This window comes from Bactrocera oleae, chromosome 5, assembly GCF_042242935.1.
Source record: "Bactrocera oleae isolate idBacOlea1 chromosome 5, idBacOlea1, whole genome shotgun sequence".
In the NCBI taxonomy this organism is placed as follows: domain Eukaryota; kingdom Metazoa; phylum Arthropoda; class Insecta; order Diptera; family Tephritidae; genus Bactrocera; species Bactrocera oleae.
Genome location: NC_091539.1, coordinates 32737793 through 32763743, shown reverse-complemented (window position 1 = coordinate 32763743; position 25951 = coordinate 32737793). Strand labels below are relative to the sequence as shown.

Here is a 25951-nt window from a genome sequence, read left to right as displayed (position 1 = left end):
TTAGGTTGAAAGTGCATCGTATTTGTGTATGAAATAGTATTAGAAATTTGAACATTAAAAGAAAAACCACAATTAAAATAGAGAATCTAGAGATCTCATACATAAATGTTTAGATATACCATATATTATATGTACATGTATTGTACAAGTATTTTGACATGGCTTTTCAAAATTAAAAAACATATTACGGTCTCTACTTTTGATAAATGCTTAAATGACTTAAATAGTACATACTTCTTGGTGTACTTATTTCTGTTGAAGCGGCTATCTAGAGTAATTTTGTAGAATGTTTGTTGATTGAAATTGCTGCAATTAGCATTTTTTTGTTAAACGACAGAATATTCATACGCTCTCCTTGCGGCGCAGGGTTTGGCGGACCTTGACCATCACCTTCGTGCGCCAATTCGCACCCAACGCTGCAGCTCAAATTAATGTGGCACAATTAAAGTATCTATGCATTGTTTGTTTGTTTGTTTTTGCATTCTCTTCTCATTGATTCTGCGTTTTCAGCTCTTTGATTGATGTAGGCAAAAAGCTGTGTGCGCGGGAACTTGATGCTGGACAGCGTCGCTTTCGTTGCACTGTATTATACACATATGTATGTACATATATGGATATCTGCATATGCTGTAGGAACACACACGCATTTAAAAAAATTTTCTATTTGCGTCCTCGCTCGGTGATAATATTTGATCACACTCAGCATTTATAGAAGTATCTACATACATTGTTATACCCTGAACAGGGTATATTAAGTTTGTGACGAAGTTTGTACATCCAAATGGAAACGTCAGAGCCCTTATAAAACATATATATAAATGATCAGCATGACGAGCTGGGTCGATCCCTCATGCCCGTCTATCTGTATATACGCGAACGAGTCCGTCAGTTTTTGGGTTTCGGTCAGAATAGTGAAATATAGCTGCCATACAAACTGACCGATAAAAATCACGTTCTTGCAAGGAAAACCTTTTTATTTGTCAAGCATGGATTATTCACCAAAGCAACAACGCAATACTCGAAGAAATTCTTCAGAACGAACCCCAATAGCATAAAGCTTCCATACAAACTAACCGATCAAACTCATATTCTTTTAAGAAAACTTAAACCTGTGAAGGTTATTGGGTGCCACCGATGTTAGCGTTCTTTCCTGATTTCGTTTTATTCTTTGTTTCTATTGCATATTAAAATTTCAGTTCACTGATTGAATTTATGCGGTGACACTCTTATGTGCAATCAATTAAACTTTTATTGCTATGAATTATGGTTTTCGAATGCTTTGTTGTTGGTACTCATGGCACTCGAAATGCTGTTGAATATTAGCATATGCGCGTGCTATAGATAACTTGCAACAGATGTATATATATATACACAGTGGCCCAACCAAGAAAACAGCCTAGGAAATCTGTCCCAGGCAGCGCATTCAAGGGGGTCGTGAAAAAATAATGGAAAATGTTAAAACTGCTTGGAGTTCGTTACACCTCCAAAATGGACCTTCATGAGTGTTTGAATCATCAGAGGATTTGTCGTGGTTCGCGATGGTGTATCATTTGATTTTATTCACCAGAACTGGGAATTCACGCTGAAAATAAGCAATGGATCTCCTTTCAACTGAAATAAGCACACTTTACTCAGGATTAGCAGAACTGACAGTCTACGCACCGATTCTTGATTCACTGAGTAGTCAAAGCAATCTACAAGATGAAAATGAATTGACCGAAGACGTTTCTAGCGCTGTTGCCCGTGAAGAAATGAAGAAATTCGTTTGTTGCAAAAATTAATGGAACTTCACGAATGCCGTGGAACAACTCAATCTTATACGTACGTGTGCATACGATAATATCTTGCCTCAAATATGTATTTCACTGAGGTTTTTGCTTATACTCCCATCGTCTTTCGCGTCTGGGAAAAGAGCTTTCAGCAAATTAGCTGTTTTTAAGAACAGGTTACGATCCACAATGGGCGAGGACAAGTTGAACCTTTTGCTGACAATCTCCATTGAATACGAAAAAGCGAGTGAAATCAGTTATGAAAACATGATAAAGGATTTCAGTGCCATCAAAGCGAGCAAGCGAATGTAAATTCAAGCTATAAAAGTTAGAATAGAAAATTAATCTCATAAAAATGAAAAATATGTTGAAAAGTTGAAATAAAAATTTGATCTCATGAAAATGTAGAAGTTTCATTTAAATATTTGAGAAGCAGGGCCCCCAAAATTGTTTGCCGCGGGCCCCAGAATGTCTATACGACACATGTAAAGTTGTAAGTCATCTTTGGTTGTAGATTTTTGTGAGAATATTTTACACCCTTACCTAATATTTAGCGGTTAAATTAATATATAAGAAACATATAATACATCCATTACAACGATTAACAACTGTGTACACTTACATATGCTACATAAATTTACACTTAAATTATCCAACAAAAAAAACAATGGAAATTACATTGCTTATTTAGCTAATTTAACGTTAAGGAAACCAAAGCAGATTCAATAATTAAAATTTTATTCATTGAGTTGTATATAAAACTAGCGTATCTTTAACTTTGCTTTTTTGTAGGCATTGTTAGTTAACAGTGTATGTACTTGTAGTAATGTCGATTGGCAAGAATCGAAGCGTAATTGCAATAGCAGCTTTAATTCTACGCAACATTTTTAGCAAATGTTTGTTTTGCGGCAAAAATTATTAGGAGACGTGTGTGACATATTTACACATAATTGTATTTATATCACTGCAAAACAAACCAATCCAATTAGTCGTTTGTTTGAACACAATCATCGTCATTACTATTATATAACACAGGAAGTAATGTGAACTCTTTACTTCATTAGAACTAAACTTAAATTAACGGCATGGAAATCTATTTATACCTGTCAATTTGTTAAGTACGAGTAGAATATGTCGTAAGAAGATATTAGCATGATATTTGAATGCCAGGTGTTCAAAGATGTTATCCGACCAGAATTTCATTAAATTATCTCATATGCGAGTATTGACCAACATAAATGGTTTCAAGCAAGGTGGAAAGTCGAAAATTCCTATATTGGGTACATTGGACCCAGGAAAAGGTCTAGACTGATTACATTAACTTTTGGCAATACCCATCTATACAAGCGAAAATGTTTCCACGCAATTTAAGAAAAATAACTCACACATTGGCCGATATATTCGGTACAAAGTCTACAACAATAAATATTATATGATGCCACTTTTGGCATCACTACATGTTATTACCAGAAAATTTGGCACACTGAGTTTTCTCAAGATGCCTCACAGATTAACCGATATATTTGAGTATGCTACAAATTTGAAAATATCATATTAGTTATGTATATGGCGACTAGGGAAAGTATTTACCTGATTTCAGCCATTTTTTTTATCAAAGGGACATAAAAAGTCAGACCTATGCACTGAAGTACAGATATTCGGTATCGGACGGCTTGAAAGTTACTTTGTGACTTACATATGCCCGTTAGGCCTTTTGGTTTGCAACGATATACCACACATATATTTCTCTAGTTATCGCTTGCGTGGACAGGAATTCCACTGGTCTCGTCATCCTGATAATTTTGATATATAGCGATTAGTTAAGGTGTTTCAAACAACAGTTGGTGAACAAGACTATTATTAATGTTGCGAGTGATAAAAAAGTGGCATAGTTTTTGTGTGATTTTGTTAATTTTTCAACTAAAATAAAACGTTGCGTAAGGTTTATTAGAATCGGTAAAGATTTAGCGATTCGGAAACGCGTGAGTTAAATAACGATTTTATCTTTAATTTTGTATCCGAAGTTACTTAGCGCATCCGGTTATTGAAGTAATACATAGGTATATCTGTTTCTTTTCATCGTCTAGGTTGGCTTCTTTAGCACGAAAAAATTCTGACATTTGTTATCATTTACATTTATGCATTAACTTTTATCAGACACTCAAGATTACATAGCTTAAAATTATCAATTCGATACACATCAAATTTGTTTAACAACGATTGCAAGTGAAACTAACATTTTTGTGTGATATTATCAAATAGCAACCGCGAAAAATTTCTGTATACATATGTGGTATATTTGCTACTGTTACAGCCAAAGAAAAATATGAAAGGAAAACTAGTGTTATCTGGAAAAAAGTATTTACTACTCTAGAAGTGAAAGGTAAATCAATAGAGGCAGTCAAAACCGCCTTAAATACTCAGTATGAGCCAACCTTATCATTCCGTAGTGCAATCCACGTATTTATTCAATCGTAAAACAAAACAAGAAAAATCGTTAACTTCGGTTGCATTGAAGTTATAATAACCTTCACAGAACATGATTCCGATCGTTCAATTTGTAGGTCAGCTGTATGATATAGTGATCTGATCTGAACAATTTCTTCAGAGATTGCATTGTTGCCTTAGAAAAGAACTCATGCCAAATTTCGTGAAGATATTACGTCAAATAAAAAAGTTTCCCATGCAAGTACTTGATTCGGATTGTTTAGTTTGCATGGCAGCTTTGTGCAATAGGGGTCCGTTGTCAGCCGTTCCGACAAATTAGTAGCTACTTAGTGAGAAAAGGACAGGTGCAAAATTTCAGATCGATAGCATAAAAACTGAGGGACTAGTTTGTATATATACAGACAGACGGACAGACGGACATGGCTAAATCAACATAGCTCTTCATGCTGATCATTTATGTATATATTCTATAGGATCTCCAACGTTTCCTTCTGGGTGTTACAAACTTCGTGGCAAACTTAATACGCCCTGTTCAAGGTATAATCAGTATTTATTTCTAGTAGATTGCTAAGTGTTGTGCTAACTCAAAGTTTAACTAAGAATGAGCAAAAGGACAATCAATCAATTTCCAGATTTTTCAGAATGAGCAAAAAAATTACATAAGCCTGTGAAATGTTATGAAATTCCATAAATGGTAATACTTGTAATCAAGGCAAAATATTATATTATAAGTTCAGATGTATTAAACTATATATTGAAAGTATTAGTAATAAGTATGCAATAGTTCTGCATATTTAAAATTACTTATTATTATAAATATCTTGAAAACTAATTTAATTTCCACACATTTTTGTTATTTTTTTAGACAGCCCGGTCTCCCCGTTGACATCATTGTTACCGCTGGTTTTTGTGATCGCAGTGACTGCCGCTAAACAGGGGTATGAAGATTTCTTACGATACAGAACCGATAATGTTGTGAATCGTTCGCCAGGTGCGTATTTTTGATAACTGAAGATTCAAAGCACATTTTGTAACGTCAATTGCATTCTATTGAAACTAGTGACTATCATACGTAACGGAGAGGAAATACATATACAATCGCAATATGTGTGCCCAGGCGACTTGGTAGTGGTGGAGCGCGATTGTGATGTTCCCTGTGATTTGGTGTTATTGCGTAGCACCGATCCACACGGCAAATGTTTCATAACGACCGCCAACTTGGATGGTGAATCCAATTTGAAGACGTTGACGGTGCCACGTGATTTGCCGTTGGCCGATATAAACCAGTTGCACAAATTGGGCGTCATCGAGTGTGAGAGTCCTAAGACTGATCTGTATAGTTTCAATGGTAAGATAGAACTGGCCGGTGGCGAGGGGCGTGTGCTGCCACTCTCAACTGACAATGTACTGTTGCGTGGCTCACGCGTAAAGAATACCGAATGCGTGATTGGGTGTGCCGTGTACACGGGCATGACTACCAAACTGCAGCTGAACAGCCGGCTAACGCGCAATAAAGCTGCCTCTAGTGAGATATATGTGAATCGTTTCTTGGTCGTAGTACTGGTTTTGATGATAGCGATCGTTACTATGTTATACTTCTTCAAACGGTGGGTCACTCGTCCGAAGTTTGAATTTCAAAATGTATTTTAGGCTGTTACTCTTATTTGTCTTGCAGTTATGAAGAGATTTTTGTGATACCTCAGCTTGCATATTTGGGTCCTGCCGCTGACGGCTACAGTGTTAAACAATTTCTGCAAGATTACCTTTCTTTCTTGATACTTTTTAATTACCTCATTCCGATATCGTTGTACGTAACCATTGAGTTGCAACGTGGTATTAGTGGGTTGTTCATGGAGTGGGATCTCCACTTGTATGATGAAGCAACCGACGAACATTTTATAGTAAACACATCCAATTTAAATGAAGAACTTGGTCAGATCAACATTTTGTTTTCGGATAAGACCGGCACATTAACGAAAAACGAAATGGTTTTCCAACAGTGCTCGATAAATGGACGAAAATATACATTTAAAAAGACACGGTTGCTGGAAGATGGAAGCGGCGCATTGATAGATATAAACAAGTTCAATGTAAGTTTGGAAAATATGATGATGATAAGAGGCAGAGGTGTTTGCAAATTGATTTAAATTTTATTTTAAATAAGTCTGCAATTGGGAGTAGAATCAGGTAATCTCGTCAATATGTATACAATATTCATAAAATCGACAAGTGAACTGTTTTCACAACTTCAGGTCTCTGATATTTATATTAAATTAAAACCAACCTAATTAACCCAACGAAAGATATGTTATATAATTAGGCTAAATACAATGATTTAAGGTATTAAATAGGTCAAGAAAGTTCGAAATCTTGATATCGAGTATAAAGAGTATAGAAGAAGGTCTGGATTGATTGTATTAATTTCTGCCATTACTAAAGTATACTCGAGAACATACCCACACAGTTTTATGAAGATACTTCACACACTGAACGACATATTGGACATAAGGTCCGCTAGAATAACGATAACCACTATAGTATCTACCATATATGGGAGCTGGGGTAATTCGGCTTTAAACTACAGTATCTCCAGTGTTATACGTTCACTTAATTTTGACAAGATATTTTACATAATATATATACAGTATACAACCAACGGGAGATTGAACTTCTTATATTAGGTATATAAACGCTAGTCGTGATATTGACTCGATTTTATCAATTTTTGGCATCACGACATATTTTTACCAGAAAAAACTGTTATATGAGTTTTATTAAAATATTTCACACATTGACCGATTTAGACGGTATAAAGTCAACCGGAAATTCGAAAATCTTTATATTAGGTTCACGGGGGCTAGGGGAATTATTGACCCTATTTTATCCATCTTTGACACTAAAGCACATTATTACCAGAAAAACATTTTAATTATAGATCTCACAGATTGACCGATATTTTTGCTACAAAATCAGCTATAAATACTTTTTAAACTTGAGCTGGCATCCCTTAAAGACACTATTTGTGAAAAATTCTATACTGAAACTTGTTTATTTGTGAAGGGTATTATAGCTTCGATGATAACAGTTACCTTGTTTTTATTTTTAAAACTCCTTTGAAACAATTAAATGATTGAACTTATTTTGGCTTCGATAGCTATATAAATATTTTCGTTATATTCATCTCAATTACTAATTTATTCCTTCCGCAAATTATTTCATTTAGAACCCTAAGCTCAATTAAGAATATTCGTAACTGTAATATCAATTAATTATTTATTATTCGTAATTTTTTTCTAGAAAGACCAAAAGAACTTCTTTGAAGCACTGGCTATATGTCATACCGTTCAAGTAGCAGGGGAATCAAATGCTAATGCTGCCTATGAAATTGAAACACCTGACAAAGAAAGTAATGGCAAGAGTGGACTGGCCAAAATGTATTCCATTTCCGATATCACCGAGGAGAGTCATAATTCCAGTCGACAAAGTGGTGTAGATTCCGACCATTCACAAACAGTGGAAACAAGCCTATCCAATAATCCTAATGGAACAATAACTGAGGGCATTATCTCCAATAGCATTATGAACATGTCTAAACACACAGGTTTAAATCGTTCGAATGGTACAAATGGTTCAAATATGACTTCTGACGTCAATCCGCTTCTTAACGAAGCAAATAAAGAAGAGAAACGCAAACGACCGCTAATTGTAAAACGAAGCCCAAATTTTACGCGCGTCTCGTCAAGAATACATCCGGTAATATCATGTCCATCCCCAATGGGGAGTGACGGAGTGTACTCTATAGAAATGGTGAGCCGCGCCACTAATGGAAATATGTTAGCAACACCCGGTTCACGACCCACTTCATTACCCTTCACACGTTCCACATCAGCCATCGATTTGCCAGATCTAACAGTTGTTCCCTCTCCGACAGGGCACAAGCGGTCGCAGTCTTACGGTGCACAAACTACATATTTAACACAACAAGGTTAGTTTGGTGCTTTGATACATATTGGCTACTTTATTAAAATAAGCATATGACTCATTTCTAGTGCAACATAGCGGGATTGTCATTCGAACAGCAAGTAATCTGTCGCGTGAGTCTTATGCAGCACCTAACTTTCAACGTCAAACAACACTTCTGTTACGTGCGGAGTCGCAGCGTCGCAAGAATGAGATCGAACAAGTTGTGCAGTAAGTTTGTCTATTGTTATCAATTACTTTATTGCTTACATAAGAATCTTAAATGTTTCTTAATAACAATTTTTTCGCAGCACCCTCGACTATCAAGCCTCCAGTCCAGACGAAAAGGCGCTCGTTGAGGCTTCCGCCAATCTGGGGCTCGTTTATATGGGTGATGATGATGAGGTTTTACGAATACGTGTCGTTCCTCCACACATGGATTATTCACGACCTTTTACCGTTGGTAAAGTTAACGAAATACATTTCAATCGATTACACGTACTGGAATTCACTTCTGATCGTAAACGTATGAGTGTGATTGTAAAAGACGAGAATGGCACCAAATGGATTTACACAAAAGGTGCAGAAAGTTATGTGTTCCCGCTTTGTGCCAACAATCAGTCGAATATTGTGTCCCGAACCGATGCGCACATAAGCGATTTCGCAAGGCAAGGTCTGCGTACATTGGCCGTAGCGAGACGACGGGTTGGTGATGACGAGTATCGCACCTTCATTGACGAAGTGAATGAGGCAAACAGTTCGTTGGAAAATCGAAAGGAGTTGTTGGAACAGACCTATGCAAAAATCGAGTGCCGTAAGTAGAATCTTTATTTGCGAATAAGTACACAGCTTTCAGACTAAATTCGTTGCAGATCTAGAGTTACTGGGTTCCACCGCAGTCGAAGATGCTTTACAAGATGATGTCGCTGATACACTAATCTCACTGCAAAAAGCCGGTATCAAAATTTGGGTTCTAACCGGTGATAAGGTCGAAACGGCACTTAACATAGCTCTGTCTTGCGGTCACATACCTGCTGACGCTATCAAGTACTTTATAATCGATTGTAGATCGAAAGAGGATATACTGGTGCACTTGAATGCGTTGGATCGTGAAATTGTATTCGGAATTGGTGCACAGTGCGCGCTACTAATCGATGGAAAAAGTTTAGGCATCGCATTGAATGAGACGCCAGAAATGTTCCGCGATGTAGCAGTCAAATGTACGGCAGTACTTTGTTGCCGCTTAAGTCCATTGCAGAAGAGTGAAGTAGTAGCTTTACTTAGAACCTCGTCAGAGGATTACACCACGGCTGCCGTGGGCGATGGTGCAAATGATGTATCAATGATTCAGGAGGCACATGTGGGTCTTGGCATCATGGGAAAAGAGGGTCGACAAGCGGCACGATGTGCTGATTTCTCTTTCGCCAAATTTTCTATGCTGAAACGTTTAATACTTGTACATGGACATTATCATACGACGCGCCTGTCTCTCTTAGTGCTTTATTTCTTCTATAAAAATATCATATTTATGGGCGTAATATTCCTGTTTCAATTTTATACGCTGTTTTCAACACAATCCGTGTACGACTCTCTGTTTTTGACTCTATACAACGTGATCTATACAGCGTTGCCGATTTTATTTATTTCTCTTACAGAGAAAGAATACAGCGAGGAGACGCTTTTGAAGTATGTGCTGACGTTTTGCTAAAGATTTAGATAATATGATTTCTTCCTCACAGGCAACCAGAGCTTTATAAAAAAAATATAAACAACAAGGGACTGCACTGGGAGTACTTCATCGGTTGGATACTCTTTGCCTTTTACCACACTTTGATCACCTACTACTTCACTTACTATGTGTTTTCCACAAACAATATTCTACTAAATATTGGCCAACCGGCGGAGTTTTCTTGCTTTGGCACTTTGCTCATTGAAATCGTTGTTGTTGTGGTCAACTTAAAACTGATGCTAGAGTCCAAGTACCTGAGTTATTGGTATATAGTGACGATTGTGGGCTCCATATTTGCGTTCATAATAACTACTGTTATCTATAACTTAATTGATTTGTAAGTATATGGAAATCCCTTACTTAATTTTTTAATTTTAGAAAAAACGTTAAATTTTTTTTGATCTACGAAAGTAACTCGGTCAATCCTGAGTGTACTTGTTTGTCGATTCCCTATTGCCTTACCAAAAAAAAAATGGTGATTAGAAATACGCCTGACAAAACTGAAACTTCTCTAGGTTATCGTAAATAGCTTCTTCTACATATATCAAAGATTTCTGAAAAAGCCTTCATTTGATTGAACACAGTTTTATTATTGTTTGAATTATTCTAATACATATTGAATTTGATTCGTTCTATGCTTTTACATATTAAACAGGTGGCAATCTTCTAACTTTTATTAATTTTAAATCGGTTGTACTTTGTTTCCTCTCAGAATATCACTGCCGTTATTCGATTTTATTACTCTAGCTAAAGAAGTTTCTCTTCAAACCAGCAAAAAACGCATTAAAATGCAAAAGTTATTCATCTTTTCAAACTGGGCCTTCTGTAGGGAAATCCATTTTGATTAAAATTATTTAAAATATTGATGACTTTAACCCTGATTTTTTGCAGCGACTACGATACCGATATCTATTGGGCATATAACAAATTGCTGTGTTCGCTGCCCGTTTGGCTGTTCACTATAATCACAGTTATTGCTTGCCTGTTGCCGGATTATGTAATAAGAATTATACCTAGAGTTGTTAATTTACCGAAACGCAGCTTTTTCCCGAACACGGGACGTTTAATCATGCGACGTAACATACAATCGACACATTTATGAGTTACAGCCCACTACCGTTATATATAAATCTATATCTGTTACCAAACATTTTTTTAAAACAGTTATACATACACATAGAGTATATGTATAATATTTTTGCTATTAACCTTCGTGTTTTTGAATTTAACTGTAGACGGTTTTCTTAATGCTCAGTATATAGTTAATGCAATGTGAATAAAATAAATGTGCCAGAATTTTGAGTTAAGATATATTGTAGATATGTACGTATGTACCTTCCAAGTGATCGCAACCTCGCTTTCTACTTATATGTATCTAATATTGTAAACTAAATTAGCTTTGAGTTTAAGTTAACCCTTAAGATGATTACCAAATATAATTACGTGATTATTATTTATATTAGTTTGTACATATATAATATTATATTTATTATATAGCAAGTGTACATATTTATGAATACATTTGTTAGTTTGTTAATTTATGCCATGACAACTACTTCATCCATGTACATATGTAGGTATAGTATTAGAACACAAATTTTTGAAGACGGGAAAAATAAAATTGTCAAAAATGTCAACGTTTGTTAATCACATTTAATATATTAATAAAAGAAAGACAATTTTGGATGTGAACGACTTTTTATTAATTTATTATTATAACATATATATATATTTTAATAAATATTTATTAATAAATGATGATGTTGAGCAAATAATGTCAAGTGCACAATATACAAAATTTTCTAGTGTATTATTAAATGGTAAATCGTAAGTCGTACGTAGTAAATTTAATAACAATTTTAAAGATTTTTTTATAAATATATAAGCCCAGTTGAGCAATTTAATAAACACAACACATCCTTAAGTCCTTAATTTTTATATGCGCTGTTACTTTTATTTTTAATTTGTACAACAGGACTTTGCTGTATAAATTATCTCAAATTGTTTAAGTATTAATATTGAAATATATTGTACGTATAGAGCACAAGTACGTAAGTGAAATGTATTTGTGTTTGTATATATGATTGTTTTAGGGTACATTGTTGCAAGTTTTCTGTAAAATTCGTAAGTACAACACACTAAATTATGGTTTGAGATTTAGATTTTTACTACCTCATACAATTTGTTTCACTATCGCACAAACACTACATGCCGTTACTTCATTGTGTACAAACGCTTCTCAAAATATAGAATATATATCCCTCAAAATTTGCTAATTCTTTGTATATTCTGTTCATCACACTTAGCAAAACCCCTGAAACAGTTATTCGTAAGTCATTCTGCAATTTATTCTAACTACTTTTACTGATATGATTGACACTACAAGTAAAATCAGGTACAGCGTACCATTTCCGCATGAGCACTTCTTATTAGACACATTTTCCTATAAAAGTTTTGATTTTTATGAAACTTAAGTATTATAGAATTGCCTCATACTTCCCACGTTTTACTTTTACAAATATCTACATTGAAAATTATAGCCTACTGCACTCTGGGTGTTTCTTGAAAATTTCTGGGTTATATCGTAAAAATAAATAGGCTGAAAAATCCTTCGAAATATGTTAGAAGTATTTGGGGATTGCTGTTGTGTTGTGTAAATTGAGTTCAATAAGAGAATTAGTCATATTCGTCCTTACCCTGATTCACGTCTTTTGGAAAATTCTCTTCCAAACGAACTCTGGAGAACAAAAATTTGTCTTCACTTGTAAAAACAAGGGCAACCCAACTGAGTTTGTTTACAAATTTATCCACAAATTTCTTTCTTTGGTTAAAAACTTTCTTCTTCCCTTCCTTGGAAGGGAAACTAATATTAGGAATTTGCTATAAGTCTTGCTAAACATCTTAATTCTATCTGCATAGATTCTGATTTTTGCATCTAAGCGACACTTTGCCCCCTTAATTTTAAAGTTATGGATTAGACAATTTTAGGGCAATAAAACACACTTACGGTTTAACATAACCTAAATCTGGCGAATATGCTTTAGAAGATGAAAATGAGGATGTTAGTAGTTAGTAGTGCAAAACTAGTACTACGATTTCCTTTAGGCGCCCAGCAACCGCTTGACCGAATATCCAGGCACTGAATAAACGAAGAGAATGAAAAAGAAGAAAATAGCAAATATAAGCAGCGCCTTTAGTATAGCCCATTTGTAATTATGCCAGACAATGTAGCGTATTGACTTAAGCGGATTGAGGAACCACATGAACGAAGCATCAGGTCGGCTGCAAAGGTAGAAGGAAATTAATTAGAGCTATGCTTTACATGTTACAATAAAATAAGTTTACTTGGGTTTCTCTAGTGGGTCCGGCTCGCTGCGTCCATAACCGGCTGGATTCTGTTCGGCCTCTTCCTTTGTAAGTAAATGGAACTCAGCTTCCACCTTGCCAGTTAGCTCCATTTCTTCATTCTGTTTCTTCACATAGAACGGCCACCAGCCACGCACACGTTTTTGCTTGAATATGTTCACGGTGGGCAATGTGGTATCCGATTTGAGCATGTCCAATGTGCATAGTTTGGAGGTTTTTGCTCCTCGTGGAAAACGATTCAAATTAAAGGAAATCGCACCTATTTAAATGATTAAGTTAATGAAAAAACCAATAATTGTACATGTAAAGTACCAAGGAAATCATCAGCTGAAAAGTGATCTGCATCCCATACTTGTAGTTCGAGTCGCGCTGGTATTTTAACCTCTGTTTCGTCCCAACTGAATAGTGACTCGCGCCTAGAGAGCACAATGCGTTCTTCTGCCGCCAGATACTCGAATGGAAAGATGAAACGCCAGTTGAAATTACCCTCACCAGTAAGTGAACGATAATGTATATCTGTTGACTGCATATCTTGCGGTCCCGTAAGCCAACTGTGCCATAAACAAGGTTCAGACTAAAATTACTTTGAGGTTACAAAATCAACAACTAGTTACGTACCCTTTTACATAAATATCTGACATTTTTTCTCCTGTGAAGAAAGCATCATCTTCCAGCACAACATCATCGGTGTTCCATATCACGACGCGCAATTCGTACTCCTTCGGCTTGCGAGGTGATATATCCACTGGTGGACCTGGTAAGGGCATATCCATGGGAAACATATCGACCCACATTTCGATTTTACCTTGCTCTATACCGGGCTTTTCAGGATTGTATAGAGGACGTGACTCTATATGCTCGGGCACAATCTGTTCAGAAAAGTGGTAGATTAAAATAACAAATCAGACTTCTTATAAAGCAAACACTATTATATTTTCTTTCGAAGCAAAGTTTGGTTCTTTATATCCTCTGCTTACCTTGCAACCCACTTTGGGTATTTCACTCCATCTGTGCAGCACCGCAAGAGCCAGATGTTCATCACGATTTCTACAAGTTGTCGGTCCATTCCATGCTATTACCTGCTCATCAGAAAAGGTCATGCAATATTTGCCGATCGCTACTCGATCTTGAAAATAATGTGGGGTGTCTAATTTGTTTTCTTTGCACAACTTCGAAAGTACTTGTGTGGGTTTCATAGGATCGCGCCACTGGTTGTATCCGCATCTGAGGGGTTAAAAAAACAAAGTTAATAAATGCTTCAAACTAATCGTTCTCACATACACTTCATATCTTAGAGCTATCCCGCAAGTTGCTCGATGCTTACTATAATACCGATTTTCTAAATCAATTCTCGTTTCGCCAATCAGATCATCAGATCCTACTAAATCCCAGTCCAATATTTGCACCGTAAGCATTGAATCTTGCGGAAAGATTGCCTCTACTTCAAAACACTTTCCAAATATCGGGTTCAGTTGTTTGCTAACGTAGTTCTCCTTGTCCGATATTCTCTTATTACCCAATTGTAACACAACGTATGGATCTGCTTTTCCATTTAAGTCCATTGGGTGTAAGTCGGTTCCCTTTATTATATAGATACGTACAAGTACATGTAGTGGATCATTGGTGGGTAAATTCAGTATAGGCAATTCAGTGCCTTTTGGAGGTGGTAGTTTGTACACTTTTATAGCTCCTTTAAAGAATCCAACAGTGCGATTGTCGTCTTCGGTGGAATCGCCCGTCTTCTTTCCACGGTAAAGTGGAAAGGAATGAAGCCATTCGCGGAAGTAATTGTATTCTAGTTGTGCCTCTAGTTCATTAGGGTAAATCTAAATGTTAAGTTTTAGTAGGTCTGATATTCTCGCACTGCATGTATTATTAATTACCTGACACATAGCTGTCGTATTCATATTGTTCCTATTAGTCTGCTGGTTGGGGGATACCTTTTCGCTATTGGGGTCATGCTTAGCACGCGCTGGACTCAGCTTCTGCACCAGCTTAGCGCCTTTGATGCCAAACTTTTGTACATTGGTAGTGGTGGCGTTGGGTGGCGGGGCTAGAAATTTTTCGGTAGTGTGCGATTTTTCCGTTTTCGTCAAATCGATAAGCCGTTCGTAGGACCAAAAATACTTAGTCCACCAATCGCGGCTAAGCTCGTCGTCATAATCCTGATCGATCATTATCTCATTTACATTATTTATTTGCGCTGATCTTTTCTTCGATGCTTGCTTTTTGGCCCTAAGAGAAATATAATTAGTGATCGTTTGGAAAAACATTTAAAAGTTTACATACAATTTTGTAACACAGGCGGCACCGTAGAGGGTAAATTGATCGCAAGATGAACGACGATTTCCATAAAAGTCTTTCATATTCGCCTGATGCGCATTTGCCGCAATCATCGCTTGCATATTGAAACCGTCAACGAGATTACTCAAGCCCTCTTCATTCAGCGGTGCTGAAAGTATAATATGTCCTCCCATAGTTTTATATTTAGTGATGTCTTCCTTTGTTGGTGGTTTATAAATGTAGCGGTGCATCGATGTAATTTGATGGGTCCCTACCAAAGTGTATCTACCGAACGAGCGACAGTCCACGCAACGTATAGTTATTGGTGGTGCATACGTTTCTTCCAGTGGTAGTTCTAATTCAATAGATTTCAGCATACTTGGGAAGTTCGGATTTTTCTTTGCATTCTGTATAATATTGGAACTCAGAATTTTGCCCGAACACTCAACATCAATACGGGGTTTGTCAACTGACATCAAGTGTACACGCTTGACATCACGCAATCCCCAAAATAACACTTCTAGTTTGAATTTCGCCAAATGTGGACGCACTTCTTTCGGCACCGGTAAAATTGTACCTGGTGGCGGTGGCGCATTTTTCTCTTTCAGTTTCTCCTGTTGATTACTCGGTAGTTGTTTTGGTTCTGTTAAGCGTGGCATATCAGTGGAGCCGATTTCGAGCATTTCAAAAGCAGCTAATAATTCGCCAGCATTCTCATGACCCCGGATAATGTCAAACCATTCTAGCGTTGGTGTAGTGTAGGCATTCTCCCGTAGTTTTACACGTGGTTTTGCAATGGCGCGTCCAATGAATTCCGACTTGCCCACTTTATCTTGATCGTAAATCTCAATAATAATTGTAGGTGGATCTTTCTTAATTTCATCTTTTCTCCCGAAAACAAGAATTTCATCAAAAACCAGTAATTCATCCCAAGTAGGACTCAAAGTTTCCTCGATGACTTGTGTTGTCTTAGCAAATTCCGTAATATATACAGTAGCATAGGGGTCACTGAGTCCAGACGCATCGGAACCAATTAGAGAACGTGCCTGATAAATATGGGCGCGTAGTTGAAATGTCTGCAGAAGGAGAGAAAAATGGTTAAAAACCTAAATTTGTTTTGATTCTAACTTACAGATTTTTCGAGATAATGTATATTATTCGGTGCCATAGCGCCAGGTCTTTCCGCATTACGCAACTCATGCGACAGATCATAGCCAATAGGTAGACCTTCGAAGAAATGTCCCTTATGACTTACAACGCCTAACCATAGGTAAATAGAAAGTTTGGCTTGTATAAACCAGCTGGCTGGACCTATGGACTGTTTGCCAGGTAATCTCAGGAAGATGGACTGTATTTTAGCGCAATGCACACCACTTTCCTCTTCGATATTGGAGTAAATTAAATCGCGAGCAGACATGCGATGGTAAGCATATCGTTTTCCATTGGCGATGAGCCAAATGAAAATATCTGGTAATGAGTGTTGCGGCTGAAAAGTAAGAAAGTATAAATATAGCAGCATTAACCTGTAAGAAGTAGAACGGAAAAATTTTAACTTACATCGTCGATAAGAAATTTAAGTTTTTGCTGGAACGTCTGTGCAGTCTTAAAACGCTCTTTGAGCGAACTTCGAGTCACCAGCGCGCGGAGATTGCGTGCCAAGTTGCCCAGATTTTCCTATATTCATTAAATCATATATAAAAGTCATGGATTATAACTATTTATTTTTAAATAACTTTTGCTTACAATTTCATTCTGACACAGTTTAATGCGTTCTTTGTCCAGCTTTGTTTTACCACTTCCCGGTCCAACGGCATTCGCCTTGGTTATACTTATATAACAAGTACATGCTGAGGCTAGATCTTCAAGTGTGGTGCGTAAGCGAACTTCCGCCTTCACGTCTTCCTCTTCTATCAGTTTATTCGTCTTCATCAAACCCTCCTCCTGTAAAGTTCAATAAATGCTTGTATGCATTTATCACCTCCCTTCTTATTCCTTATGATTAAACTCACCAACTTCTCGGACATCTTCGATAACATATTACTATTATACATACGCCGTCTTAGATCTGGAAGTGTGCATCGCACGTCCATGCATGGCTTGTAGTCCCAATAAGGCAAATAATAATGTAACTTATCATGACTGATAGGCTTGCAAGCGTTTGTGACGCTGCTGAAAGATGTCGTATCGACCGTTTCCAGCACACAGCCATCCTCACCATCCTCTGTGGCCGTAGAGAAGCTTTCATTATGCCCGTCTAAAGAATTACCTGCATTGCCCATACTAAGTTCGAAGAGAACCGTCTTGTCGCTAACTTTCTTATCTAGCATTGAAGCCTCTATAATAGAACCAAAAAGAAAGAATTCTTCATTGCGTGAGTAAGAGGACTCTGAAATCGGATATGCTGGTTCCAGTTCGACGTTCTTCTCCGTTGTCATTTCCACGTTGTCCGTTATTTCAGTGCGTATGGCGAGTAGCAGACGTGCGCGATAGCTGACACCCTCCCCCAAACCAGTGTTTAAGTTCGAATGCTGATCGAGCAGCGTATAATCACGCGTGGAACCATAAAGATGTATGAACGAAGGTCCAAAGGTGGGAAGAAAGCCTCTATCACCGTCGTTCGATATCTGTTTAAGATCAATGTAATGTGTACCAATAATAGCCGGTTTCATTGGATCGGCATCGCGCAGTTGAATCTAAAATAATATGAATAAATTATAAGTAATAACACATTCATAGATTAAGTTTTCGTGAATAATTGGTCTAACCCACCTTAATACGCTGACAAAGTGGGGGAAACATTTCGGTGAATACTAATTGTTCATTCCAAACAGGTGCATAAGCATTCTTCTTAACTGTCGTTTTACCCTTTGGATAACAACAAATCTAATTAAGCATGGCTCTTAGCTTCATTTTCAAAAGCTTACCATTAGCCCAGCGAAGGAAACCTGCACATAAGGGCTCACCAAATCTTTCGATTCGCCAGTAAAAGCTTTCTTTACATTGGCCATAAGCGAAGAATTCATGCGCGGTAGACCATCGGCACGGTATATTTTCACAATAAACTTAGCACGTTGACGCTCAATAGGTACGCCAACTGGGAGCAGTAGATTACTGGTTGCAAGATAATTCAAATTATTATATGTTTCTTAACAACAAAGAACAGACAGATTCTTAAATATTTATTCGAGCTCGTAATAAAAATTTCCATCCGTTTTATAATTTTTTAAATCGTTAAATTGTTCAGATTTCATAAATGGTTTGTATTGGACATGAATTTGAATGGTTTTGAATTTGACGGGGGTTTTGGGTTTAAAAACAATTTTAAATTTTATTAATGTAATTGAAGATAATACTCACGCTTCGATGTCGTCAGGATCCTTTTCAGATTTTTGAGGCACCTTTACGGTATCACCTTTGCCAATAATACCAATATCACATTTCAGATAACCTTTCGGACCACTATAAAAATCATCGGGGTCGGTAAGTAATGCCCATTTGTGGTAGAATTGATGATCTGTAGAAAACATTGTATAATAAGAATTTAGTCCGCATAAACTTATCTATTATAAACATTGAATTTACATATTTTAATAATTAACAAGTAGAAAGAAAAATAAAGCAGTAACAAAACGTGCAAACATTTATAAGTAGAAAATATTTAAGTGATGTAAAAATGCATTTCTTTAAACTGTAAACTTTGTGAGAATATTGTAAATATTGGAGATTAAAAATAGTCTTATCTAAAAGTTAATCATAACCATATGAAATACCACTGAAATTTAACTAATCAGAAAAATACTAGATTTTCACCAGATTTTTAAATAATTTGCAAATTACGTGTATCATTCGAGGTAAACGTTTTAAAATTTTAAATTCAATTTATTAGTTTGGCCCATAATGAATAGATTTCTCCTTTATCTACTTTAAATTAGTTTGTAACTGGTATATTACTAATCGAAAGGTAACAACTAAGAGTATAGTATAGAGTAAGTATAGCAGTTGAGATTGTATTTCGTACCAGTTATATGGTAGTTTCCAACTAGTTAAATTTGCTAGAGGGAGTTAATAGCACTTATACTTTCAACCCCTTCAACACTTTTGTCTTCATCAACGTATTAACTTTTATTTTATGCACATATGCTATGTAAAAACTTTTTTCTCACATGCGCCTAAAGTTTCACTCGTTGAATTGTTGACTAATGAAAAGGCGAAAACTTGATTTGACTGCAGGCGTGTATAACCGTCAAAACGATCTGCTTGCTTTCCGCCACACATTGACGTACTTAAATAAAAAAATATGAACACTTTCATGCAAGTGGTCGAAATTTTGATAATGATATGTGAGCTTGTATGCTTTTTCGTCGACAGAGCGTGTGCCATAGGCAGTAAAAAGAACAATCACTAAACGTTTTTGGATAGTGTCTGAGCGTCAGGTATCATATAAGACGATTGACAGTTATCAAATACGGTTGAGGCTTGTCAAAGGATTTAACAGATGTTAAATGAACATGATACAAAACTTTTCCACCTCCACAATGACAGCATCTGCGAGAAATGTGAGTGTTAATAATAAAGTTAATACTTCCTGTATTTATAAGTCTGTTGCAAGATCAGAACCAAGAGCTGGACATTACAAAATGAATCTGTGGCGTTGTTCTAATTATTGTAGTTAGTATATATGTCTTGGAATACCATTTCGTTGAACCATCATACATTTACATCGTTTACAGTTTTGTAAAACTTAATATTATAATATTCACGTCAAAATTATGATGTTAAAGGATTCCGAAACATACTGTAAACAATTAATAGGAATATGAGGAAGGTATACGAATAACCAACTATAGTAGTATATAATTTTATTTACCAATTTCGTTATGTGCAATTTGATATTAAAATAACGCAAATCGGTATCATGTGTAATGACAAAGTAACAATCTTATCTCTAGAATGAACTTTGTTCTATATTTATGCATCGCTTACACAGTTATTTGTGTTTACCTGTATGATTCCAAACTGTGCCCACATACAATTTGAAATTGCCAATCAATTTATTTCGCAGTAAAACATTACGGCTTTGAAGGACCTAAAATCGTACCCCCACAAGGGTATATTTAGGTTTGTGCCTAAGTTCGTTATTGAGGTTATATGCATTCAAAGCAGTCCAGGAGGTATTCAATATGACCATGGTAATGATTATTTTGTATGTTAATTTCATTGTGGTTAATATGTTGTGATTGTGGAATAGCGACACTTATGTTAGTTATGTAGTACGTTGTTTGTTATAGTTACAAACAGGAACCAATATTTTTCGGCACGTTCGTTTCGTCCAGTGATTAGAAGTTGAATTTTGGTGTGTAATAATTTTCATTTCGTTTGCAAACATTTTTGTTCGCACCGTTGTTATGTGTGAGGTGTGTTTAAATGTATTTTGCGGAATAGTTGTATTACTTTGTGGTGTGTTATTGGGATAGCGTTGGGAATTTTAGTTTTTTAGATTTGTTGTTATAATTGATTTTGTAGCACAATTTTGTTCGTAATGTGGATATTTCAAGGCAAATGTGTGGTGATAAAGGATAACATGTAGAGCGCAGTTAAGGGAGCAAACATTTAAAAGAAGAAACAAATAGAAAGAAGAATAGTTCAAAATATGATCAAATTAGTTACAAAAATAACAATACATTTAGTGATATTTAAATTATAGTGCTTACTGTAATATACCTATAAGCCTGAACTATAAACATAATATCTTAAAACATTTATTATACGGTAGATAATGCCGATCATAGGAAAATATGGAAAGTTAAGTAAGGAAAGGTGAATGTACCTGTAATGAGATACCAACACTTGAATCAACCAATCAGATTCAACCAACTATTTTGATAAACAGGATAAGTTTGTTGCCTGTACAGCTAAAGACAACCAGCAGTTGGATCGCATGTATCGACAAAGTGCATTGAACCCATCTGATTGGGCTTTTTATTTTTACCGCTTATCTTAATGGCTGAAAGTGTGAGATTTACGGTATTTCAGCCTGGTGCGGAGTCTTTGTTTACAATTTACCATATATGAAAGTGTCAAACTTTCTCTTTCTTTCGTTTATTGTGCTATTTAAAGAAGTTAATTATGCAACTTTAATGATATATCCTCATAACCTACTGTATAAAATTGCTTTTATATCTAATGAGAAATGGACTCAAAAGAGTTATTTGTGGGAGATATTTAAAGTGGGGGATAAAAATTCTCTTTTTTTTTCGATCTCTGTTTCTGAAGATTACATGGAAATTTCTAGAAAATGAAATTTGAAAGCAATTCGCATCGCCTGTCCATTGTCCAAACAGTCGAGAAACTTATCTTTATTATAAAACTATTTATATTTCTGCATCAGAAGTGAACTTAATAAAGTGACAAATATAATTATAAAGTGCTAAAGTTATTACTTTATAGTATAACTGTTTAAAAGAGAAAAATCAAGTTAACGTTCAACATTTCTTAAGGAAATCGAAATTTAAAAGTTATGGTAATATACAAAAACTTGCAACGAGTATGAATATATCAACATTTAAATCAAATTAAAAAAACTGTTAAAAAATTTCAAATGTTTTAAAACACCGTCAAAGACATGGTGATTTTTGTTTTTGTGAAAACATGTGTAGCATTCCATTTAATCAGAATAAATTTGAAATACCCGGTGCATCGTAAACTGTAGACAAGTCAATCTTAAAAGAACCAACAAGTGTTCCCGATCGTAAAAATTTCCGTGATTGAATAACCTGAAGATAAATTTTCATCAAATTAAGTTATTATCAACTATTTTGTACTTCATACACATGTTTATATATATATTTAATTATAATCAGAGTGGGATATTATATACATAAATATAATAGTATATAATATTTGATAGAAATTAAACTAATAATAAGCATAGCATAATGCAAACCAGGAAGTTATATTTTAAGATTTTTTAATGAATTATGGCAAATATGACCAAGCACTGAAAATATGGTGAGATACGACACTCTACAGAAAAACCATTGCCAAGAATTTATATTGGGGTCATAATCAGTTTAAAACTTAAATACTAAAGATTCCGCTAAGTATGTATTTAGCACTGGTAAACACTGTTTTTTACAAACAAACTTTGTGATGATTTGTGTGTTGCTGTACCCTCATTAACAATATATGTATATTAATTTTGTTTCAATCACGTCCAGTTTTTTTTTAACTGCTATATATTCATTTCTGGCCTCATATACGCGTCTTTTTTAATCCATCCTACATAATGCCAAACTGCCTGTGCCAAAGCCTCCAAATTGATCAGAAAATAAGGCTTCTACTCCGGAACTGGTTCTAAGTCAGCACGATGAAGTATTTGAGTTAAAAATTAAAGACGGAATATTTGTAGGTCCACAAATATGGCAACTGATAAAGGATAAGAGCAATTTTAAGAAAAATTAAATGATCAGGAAAACTCGCCATATAAAGCTTTAGGGTGCAATATGTTCTTAAAATACATATGCTGGACTCTTATTTCTTTCCGCCAATTTGGATGCTGTGAGTGAGCGCTATCAAGGGAAATGGGAAAGGGATGATTATTGCTGAAGACTTAAAGAAATCTTCTAGCTGAACTGAACTGAAACCTGACGTGTCAATTTTTCATTGACGTAAAATTGAAATATTGTATATTTCTTGAGTGGTTTAAATACTATAAATATTACGTAAGTAGACACTGTGGAATCGAGCCTGCCAAGATGATTAATTTGGTATGCTCGGATCTCAATATTTTAAGTTCAATCTGCACATAGTGCGTATGCACGCTCCAGAGTAATATTGTTGTTGTTGTTGTAACGGTTACCTAGTCTCCGTTTGGGTGATAAATTCCAGATTCGTGGTCGTCGAGGTCATCTACCGGGAGGCCCAGGAAACGAGCTGTTTCGACGGAGTCGGACCATAGGGAGAAGGGTGTTAGATGGGTGGGGTTTGTTGGGCATGCAAAGTGGTGGTTAGTGTCATGCGGATACTCATTGCACGCAGGACATGTGTTTAGTATGTCGGGGTCTATTTTGGATAAGTAGGAGTTTAACCTGCTACAGTATCCGGAACGAAGTTGCGCGAGGGCTCTATGTCTGCTATGGGTGGTGGTTTGACTCCTATTACGCCATTCACTGAGAGGGAGTCTGTGAAGGTGTTGATGGCTCCACTGTGAATGGCGGTCAGTGCCTGTCTGAAGTTCGTTGCGTCCGAAGTCCGGTCGGCGTACTGTCTAATGTCGTCGACGTAGTCAAGGAAAGACCTCTTGATGTTCCTAGGAGGCGGCTCCGCTACAGTCAGGCGACTACAGGGGTGGTTTCTACGAAAACACCCCAGTAGAAACTGCTTGGAGAGGAGTTCGTTGTGTTCCTTAACCGGAAGCATACGGGCCTCACTATGTAGGTGTTCGATTGGAGACATCAAGAGGCATCCCGTGATAGTTCGGAGTGCAGTGTTCTGACAGGCTTCTTCTTCTGCGTGTCACTGCATCCAGGCGACCATATTGGGGCTGCGTAATTTAGGACCGGGCGGCCGATTGCCTTGTATGTTGCCAACAACGTTTCTTTGTCTTTTCCCCAAGAGCTGCCGGTAAGCGACTTGAGGATTTTGTTGCGGCTCTGTACTTTGGCAGTTATCGCGGTCGTGTGAGGAGTGAAAGAGCAGAGACTGTCCAAAGTGACGCCTAAAATTTTAGGATTATTTATTGTCGGAATTTTTGTGCCAGCGACTGAAATATTCAGGTCCAGTCTGTGCTCCTTTGTCCAATTTGTGAAGATGGTCGCTGTGGATTTAGTGGGAGAGAGTGTTAGGCTCCTTGCAGAGAAGAAGCGAGAAAGATCGGAGAGGTAGCTGTTTACTTTTGAACACATGCCATCGATTCCATTTCCCGACGTCAATATCGTACAGTCATCAGCGTAGTGGGGAGAGGACACCGCCCTGCTGAACCCCCTGTTTAATTTTCCTAAGTTTGGAGTTTTGACCTCGAAACAGTACGGATGAATGCCAACCGCTCAGGTAGTTCATAGTCCATCGCTTCAGCCCTGGAGGGAGCGTTGATTGTTCTAGGTCCTCAAGTAGCGTTGTGTGATTGACTGTGTCAAAAGCTTTTGACAAGTCCAACGCTACGAGGATCGTCCTCTCGCAGGGTGGCTTCTGGCTCAGGCCATGAACTATCTGGGCGTTTATGACGCTAGGTGCTGTGGTGGTACTGTCCACTTTACGGAAGCCATGCTGATGATCTGCTAGGCTCAGGTGGTGAGTGAACGACGGGAGTAAGAAGGCCTCAAGAGTCTTCCCTACTGGGGAAAGGAGAGTTATCGGGCGATAAGACTCCCCTTTGTTGGCGGGTTTCCCAGGTTTCAGTAGTGGGACCACTCTTCCGACTTTCCACACATCGGGTATTTGAAGAGTGGATATCGACAGGTTGAGGACCTTAGTGAGATAATTTACTCCCGTTGGGCCTAGGTGTTTTAGCATCAGCATGCTTATTCCGTTAAGGCCAATGAATTTAGACGATTTCGCCTTTTTGATGACACTCTGAATCTCCCCATCAGTGAAAGTAAGTGGTGCGCAGTCTTTTAGCATTTTGCGCAGCCGTCGGGTAACATGTCGTTTGGCCTTGTCAGTCGAAGGGTGCAGTTTAAATTGTCGGCTGAAATAGCTTGCGCACTTCTTCGGGTCCGAGGAGGCATGACCATCGAATTGAATTTCAACCCGATCGTCATGTCTTCTCGGAATTGACAGGGCCTTGACAGTAGTCCAAAGCTTACTCACACCGGGGGAGAGGTTGAAGTACTTCAGGTGCTCTATCCATTTTGTCCGCTTATGATGATTTACTATTTGCCGAATCTCCAAATTGAGATCCCTTATTCGGGGATAACAGGGATCGGCATGGCGTAAGGTATCGCGCTAGTTTGCTAGTGCAGTTGCTTTGGCTAGGAAATTATGGCGGTTTTCCGCGATTATTCCAGCCGGTATGAAGCGAGCAATAGCAGCAGCGATCACCTTGCGGAATTGACGCTCGCCAACGATGACGTCCGTAGGAATGGGTAGTGCGTTGGAGGTGCTCTCGGTAAATTCTGTGAAGTCGACCCAGTTAGCTTTGTTAAAGTTAACAAAAGTGCGGTTGTCCACAGAAATAAAGTCGTTAGGTTTCTCGATCGAGATAATTATGGGCAGATGGTCTGATGCGAGAGTTAGCATAGGTCGCCAGGTTATACTATTTATCAGACCACCGCTAGCGATGGTAATATCTGGCGAGCTATTACAGGTGCCCATTCTGGTGGGGGCTTCCTCATTCATTGTGCAGAATGTCGAATCGTCTATCTGTTCCGCCAGCTCCATCCCACTACGATCGTTTGAC

General features: G+C 37.0%; 2 protein-coding genes across 9 annotated transcripts in view; one reads left to right on the top strand and one right to left on the bottom strand.

Moving 5' to 3' along the window:
- The window catches only part of LOC106619925 (phospholipid-transporting ATPase IF), a 28577-nt gene extending 16985 nt beyond the window's left edge, over positions 1–11592 (top strand). For all 4 annotated transcript variants that reach the window (XM_036371811.2, XM_036371810.2, XM_036371809.2 and 1 more), the window contains 9 exons: positions 5083–5208; positions 5278–5824; positions 5893–6307; positions 7515–8202; positions 8267–8408; positions 8489–8991; positions 9050–9863; positions 9917–10243; positions 10798–11592. In XM_036371811.2, coding sequence (XP_036227704.2) covers positions 5083–5208; positions 5278–5824; positions 5893–6307; positions 7515–8202; positions 8267–8408; positions 8489–8991; positions 9050–9863; positions 9917–10243; positions 10798–11008 — 3773 coding nt within the window. In that variant the 3' untranslated portion in view covers positions 11009–11592. The remainder of the gene's footprint in view (positions 1–5082; positions 5209–5277; positions 5825–5892; positions 6308–7514; positions 8203–8266; positions 8409–8488; positions 8992–9049; positions 9864–9916; positions 10244–10797) is intronic.
- The window catches only part of LOC106619923 (otoferlin), a 126794-nt gene continuing 112428 nt past the window's right edge, over positions 11586–25951 (bottom strand). For 4 of the 5 annotated variants that reach the window (XM_036371803.2, XM_036371805.2, XM_036371806.2 and 1 more), the window contains 16 exons: positions 22244–22328; positions 18913–19069; positions 18480–18666; positions 18325–18420; positions 17565–18248; positions 17299–17496; positions 17113–17229; positions 16688–17041; positions 15562–16631; positions 15156–15507; positions 14554–15098; positions 14250–14496; positions 13891–14141; positions 13585–13823; positions 13252–13531; positions 11586–13188 (listed from right to left, as the gene is read on the bottom strand). In XM_036371803.2, coding sequence (XP_036227696.2) covers positions 13008–13188; positions 13252–13531; positions 13585–13823; positions 13891–14141; positions 14250–14496; positions 14554–15098; positions 15156–15507; positions 15562–16631; positions 16688–17041; positions 17113–17229; positions 17299–17496; positions 17565–18248; positions 18325–18420; positions 18480–18666; positions 18913–19069; positions 22244–22328 — 5043 coding nt within the window. In that variant the 3' untranslated portion in view covers positions 11586–13007. The remainder of the gene's footprint in view (positions 13189–13251; positions 13532–13584; positions 13824–13890; positions 14142–14249; positions 14497–14553; positions 15099–15155; positions 15508–15561; positions 16632–16687; positions 17042–17112; positions 17230–17298; positions 17497–17564; positions 18249–18324; positions 18421–18479; positions 18667–18912; positions 19070–22243; positions 22329–25951) is intronic. The other variant, XR_004978422.2, reaches the window with a different exon arrangement.